At 41.4% G+C, this 6,000-nt stretch overlaps 1 protein-coding gene across 1 annotated transcript in view; it reads right to left on the bottom strand.

Moving 5' to 3' along the window:
• Nucleotides 1-5,639, bottom strand: part of C7H10orf90 (chromosome 7 C10orf90 homolog) — a 67,641-nt gene extending 62,002 nt beyond the window's left edge. Inside the window, exon 1 of the mRNA XM_074830098.1 lies at nt 5,459-5,639. Coding sequence (XP_074686199.1) covers nt 5,459-5,624 — 166 coding nt within the window. The 5' untranslated portion in view covers nt 5,625-5,639. The remainder of the gene's footprint in view (nt 1-5,458) is intronic.
• Nucleotides 5,640-6,000: the final 361 nt, after the last annotated feature.

The raw sequence follows: 6,000 nt of genomic DNA on the forward strand, positions 1-6,000 counted from the left end.
TAGGAGAAAAGTACCCTCCTTCTGTTAGACTTTGTGGGGGAACTTTGCCTGTTAAAACCTGATATTATTGAAAAAAATATTTTAAAAAAATTTTAAATGCATTTCCAAAACAGCCCTTGTTACACACAAGTGTTGTGGGTGGGATTGATTTACACGTACAATCATCTGACAGCTGTGAACATATTTGTTTCATCTACGTGTCCAAAATGCTGGATGTGAGGAGAGCTGTACCAGCACTGTGCTGGTGACACGGAGAGGAGAGCGGGCTCCTCCTCAGCATCTGAAAAGCGGCGGTTGGTGCTTTCAGAAGAGGCAGTAGGCAGAAGAGTCTCCCAGAGCACTGTGCAGCCATGGGCTCTGCCTTGCTCTCGCTTCCCCACGGGGATGTCCAAGCCAAACTGTGCAAGACATCTCCCCAACTTGCCCGGTTGTTGTGTACTCAACCTCACAACTTTATTTTACATGTATGCAGCTCTAAGAGACACTAGAAGTTTAGATCACTAGAAGTATCAAAATAAACACAATCAATGAAATTCAAACAGACAGATTTGAAACACAATCCCAGAGGTGCTCCACACCACCCATGAGGACTGCAGCTAACGTTACCTTCTGCTCAGTCTTCTGCTCTTAAGACTTGTTTCCATATGTTTATCCTACGATATACTACAGATACAAGGGAAATTGTATCTATATTCTCTTGACTCGATTCTTCGTCTTCCAAAAGATGGCCAAAATAACTGGAATTTTGTCACTGTTTATTGTATGTTTGTTCTGCACTATTACATCCTCTGTCCCTTATAAAGCCTCCACCAATTGTCTTTAATCATCAGGAAAGGTTTATATTAAGGCAGAAAAGACATATTTTTAGTTGTTTGTGATACATCCCTGTGCAGGACCCTTATTACTAATGGTAACACACCATCAACAAACCAGGATACAACACTCGGCAAGAGGCTGCGCATACTTTGCAGGGAGTGGAGGAAAGATTATGCATGTTCAAAATAGATAGTGGTAATAGCTGTATGCCCAACAGTAGTTTACACTGAATTTTCCCAGTTGCTCCTGGTGAACTGTCAGATGCGTGACTGACATGTTACACCATCACACGACCGTGATTAATGCATGTTGCACATCACCGATGGAAACCTGAGGCAGGTTTGGGCCTGGGACCACACACATAGGTTTGAGTGTGACTGTTCTCTGCTCTTCTCTCCCACTCCGGAGAGATACAGAGACATAAATGTCACATGAAACAAGACCAGTGTTGAAACATGCTCTGGGGAGATACCAGCTTGGGGTTGGGCTGGACTGCAAAGAGGGAGAGGACTCTGGTCCTCCAGACCTGGCTGCTCTCAGACACAGAACAGGTTTTACAGCAAAGGAACACAAGGAGAACAAGTGAAAACCTTTATTTTAAGAAGTTCATATGCATTGCAGTTTTATCTGCGCTGTTGTTATACTTAATATGTCTAATCATACTTAATATGTCTAGTCATACCAGCTCAGCTTTTCCACTTAGAAACCACTAGGCAGATACTCATAAGCATATCATTAAGGTAGTTATGTTGGTTTAGCCTTTTGTTAAGGTTAACTGAGTCATCCACAATGTCTTGCAGTTCCCTTCTGCTGGAAATTGTTCCCTGGTCACGCATGTGGCACTGTTGTCCCCAAGGTCCTACACACAACAAGTGTGTCAAGTCCCATCACAAGGACATGCTGGACCACAGGACACGTCTCCCGCTCCAGGCTCTGCTCCATAGCCAGTGACCACATCGTGTTACCTTAGCTGAAGTTTTCTGCATGGCTCTGACCCAGGGGACCAGTAATGTAAGTGGTTGATGTTCAGCTGGTGCTCGACTTCACCAGGGCCACACTCCCAGACCTTGCTCAACCTGCACCCCGTGCAGGCTGCACACTGGCTTTTCCAGTCTTTCTGCTTTCTCTGCCACAAACTCCCAGACAGCTACAAAACAACAGCCGGAAAATTTCCTCTACCTGCACTTTAAAACTTGCCTTTTATTTTGTGTACTACTTGGAACTGAAGGTTGGTATTGTTTCAAATAACTTAGCCCAGCGTAACTGCCATTTAGACAAGCTTTGCAATGGAAGCCCGAAGTAGGAAACCTCAGCACGCTTCCACATTGATGCAGCAAACTCCATCAACCGTAGCAATGCCCACAGCCAGGCAGAACAGCCACAATGCGCTGCCTTTGTGTCACCGACCCCAAAATGCAGCAAAATACATCTCACACAAAGGAGGGAATGCTGCCAAACCACAAAGGACCTGCTCTTGCCATCGCTCGCAGCATGCACACCCATAGCTTTGTTCTCACAGAGCTGCTAACCTGGGGAAAGAGCAGAGACCACGCATCCCCCTGCCCTCTGCCTTGGGTGGGAAACAAGGAGAGATAAACATCCTCTAATGAAGAGAGACATGAGAGTGACATGTCAGTGATTACAGAAAACACCTCTTGCTCTATGTAGTTTTTATGCACAAAGGAAAAAAAACCAATAAAATATGCTGCTCCAAATCACCGCACACATGATTTTTTGATACAAAATGTGCTGAACCGTTCTAGAGCACCTTATTTGGCCAAGTTTTAAAGACACTTCAATAAATGTGCATGAACAGCCACCTCTAAAATTCACAAAAGGTAGTAAAAATTAAAATGGGCACATGACCTCTGCCCATTGGAGATCCTTAAACAAAACCAGCTGCATGTGATTTTCTTTTTTTTTTTTTTAAATTCAATAAATGAGAATGGATGTAGAAAAAAGTACCCTCAAAACTGTGGTTATACAGTTCAAGTTAATGTCCAAACAGTGTTTGTGGGGTTGACTCCATGGGCAGTGGTCAGGGGACAGAAAGGGACTTACCTGGAGAGGCTTAATGCTCCTGCTGAGACCCTGCATGGAGTAAGTGAAAAGAAAAGCTGCTGCCAAGGGCCACTCCAGTCTCTCCCCAGGCAGCAGCTGCCAGTCTGCCTTTCCAGCCTCTTGCACAGGTCATTTTATTCCCTCTGGCACTCTACTGTCCATAAGAGCCACGTAGCCTCAGCATTAAACTGCTTCAGTACCATATCTCTGTGTAAGTAGATGCTAATAATATAGTATACCTCATTTGAAAATACAAAACACCAGAATCTTTTCCATGTGATGAAGCTGATTAAAGAACAATCAGTTCATTCTTGATATCTCAATGCAACCAACAAAAAGCTAACGGGTACTTAATACCAACTTCACTTAAGTGTAAGTTTTGCATACCGACTGGAACCATCACCCATTGCATTTTTACTTCATTTCTATTTTGGCCCCTTCAGGATGCACACAAGAGAATATTTCCACAGAGGAGGCCTCTTAACACAGCAGTGACTGCAGTGGTTATAGGGCAACGTTCACATCCACACTAACGCTGCTGGCATCCAGCACAAACACAGGTTGATGGCTTGCAGAGCACCAGGAACAGTTCATGACTATTTATACTTCTCAACCCCCTTGTACCAAAAGCTTTTAAGTAATTAGTTTTCCCTCATTAGCAGATGCACTGCCTGGGGAAGGGCACACAGGTGCTCTCAAGCTCCATCCTGGATTACAGGGCAGTGCTATGGGGTCTCGGAGTGGAAAGCTCAGAAGTGCCAAGCTGGGCTGATGAGGAGGGTAAAACAACAGCAACATTTATATAAAACGTTATTCCCAAGGCAGAACTGCAAGTGTTATTTTAGCAAGATCAGGGACCATTACAGCAATAAAGATATTCACAGGATGTTACCGCAAAACCCATGTATTTAAATCAGAAAGATGAACGATATTTGTCAACATCACTTTTATGGAGACCCAAATGTACTTTATGAGACATCAGGTGTCATAGTGATTTTTTGCTAAAGTTGCATCCTATCCTAAAAGAAGCAAAGTTTATATACCGCATGTACCAAAAAATAATCTACAAACACAGCCGACAGAGTGAGTAGTGCTACTCCACTGCAAGCACATTTCTAATAAAATATGTGGGGTTTGTACCTTCTTAGTGACACATCTAATACATTATTCCATTTTTCTCTCTTATACTTTTAGAAGCAAAATAGACATTTGGTAAAGTCTAATTTAGTATTATCACTAATGCATTCAAACACATCACTAAAAACTGTGCTGCTAAAATTACATTACAGAAAAAACAGGTAAACCAGACACCGTTATCTCCCTGAAAAATATGGGCCTTATGCTACAGCACCTACTGATGTGAGTCTATCGAAACCAACAGGATTACTTACGTGAATAAGGATTACTCCCATGATTAAGGAGTGCAGGATTACATCCATTGTTTGCATATCTCCTGCTATTTACATATCCCTATTTTCACCTCTTGTTTTTTTCTTAAAACATAGGGCATTTAATTACTGTTAGCACTAGATATCATTATGCAGTACTTTTATCCCTTCAAAATTTGGCTGTCTTTTGGATGTCAAATAAAATGCTTTTATGATCAAAACAAAGAAAATAAAGTAGAAGCAGCAGAATCTGGACTATGTAATTAAAAACAAACAAATAAAAAGAGGGAGAGCTTTTTATCCACAATCAAAACTTATTCAAGATTCATTTCATATTCATGCTTCTATCCATGGCCTCTGATCTTGGGAGCTGATTATTTATATCAATTTTTTAACCATGCCAAGTAGTGAGTTACCTGAGAGTTCTCAGGCAATTCTGATAGTATTGCTACTGGAAAACAACAAAAATCAGATAAACAATTGAAACAAACATTATAGGTAGGTATACTGATAATGAATAATAAAGCAAAATATTTTGATGCTTTTCACCTTATAAAGAAGTGGTAGGTCTAGCCTTAGTTCATCACTACCATGTGCTTTACATACAAAATATATCTCCTTCTTGTCCTTAGAAAAATTGGGTAAATTACCAATGCTTTTCAACTATTTGATAATACAACAGTACAGTTAATGCATGATAAGAATGTTATGCAGGTCTCAGTTCCTGTTCCCAACCTCAGAAATGTGTTTAGCTGAATAAAGAGCAGCACAAGTTACACTTAGAACAAGGAACGGACATTTCTTATGAAAAATAACACATGTTCTTTCAGATTCTCCAGTTTGTCACTGAATCACATTAGTCTCAGTTTTGGCTGCAAGAAATCAGACTTGGATCATAAATATATTTTGTTTTAGTAGCATGCTACAGGGATTCAAAAATTTAAATAATATAAGTTAATTTAAGAAGACTTGATTGTAACTTTAGTGTCGCTTCCATATATACTGTTTACACATTTTATAGAGTTAAAAGTAAAGTTATTGCATGCCTTTTAGGCTTCTTTAAGTCATTTTAAAAGCAGAAAGTATGTAGACTACTTTTAGAAAGGCTGATAAAACACTGCACATTACAGTTACTGTAAACTGAAAAGAGCTTACAGCGGATTCAGAAAACGTCACAAGTTGCACAAACTTACCAAAGCAACCAGTTTTCTTCCAAGAAGAGTAGTTTATGGTCAAGTACATTTGAGTTACAAAAGACTGTGTTTCCCGGGTCCATTTTGCATAAGGCTTAACCTGAAAATCCACCCGGCTGTGTCGGGCGCAGCGGAGGCACGGAGTTTTTCCCCCTCCAGAAGGCATCTTGGTGCTCTCCGGGGATGTGCGATGGCCCGAGCGTGGCCGGGCCAGTCGCCACTTGTTGCAGTGGTAACAGGGAAAGCCAGGATCTGCCTGCTCAGGCTGCTCAGGCATGAATAATTCATGCCTTCCACCTCCCCGCATTAGCATGCTGCTCAGGCAACTCCAATGAAGCAATTCATTTTGTCCTTTGTCTTCAGGAAAAACTTGCTGGATTAATGAGGGTTATCTGTGATGATAAAACCTGGGCCTGCTGATTTATTTAGTCTGATTGGTTAGAATTTGTGTCCCTAAATGCAGGTTTTATGACCAGAATATAAATTCAGTTGTGCATCCTCAACCTCAGGCAGGCACGGGTTGTTCGGCTACAGCAACAATA

This window comes from Strix aluco, chromosome 7 (genome assembly GCF_031877795.1).
Source record: "Strix aluco isolate bStrAlu1 chromosome 7, bStrAlu1.hap1, whole genome shotgun sequence".
Classification (NCBI taxonomy): Eukaryota; Metazoa; Chordata; class Aves; order Strigiformes; family Strigidae; genus Strix; species Strix aluco.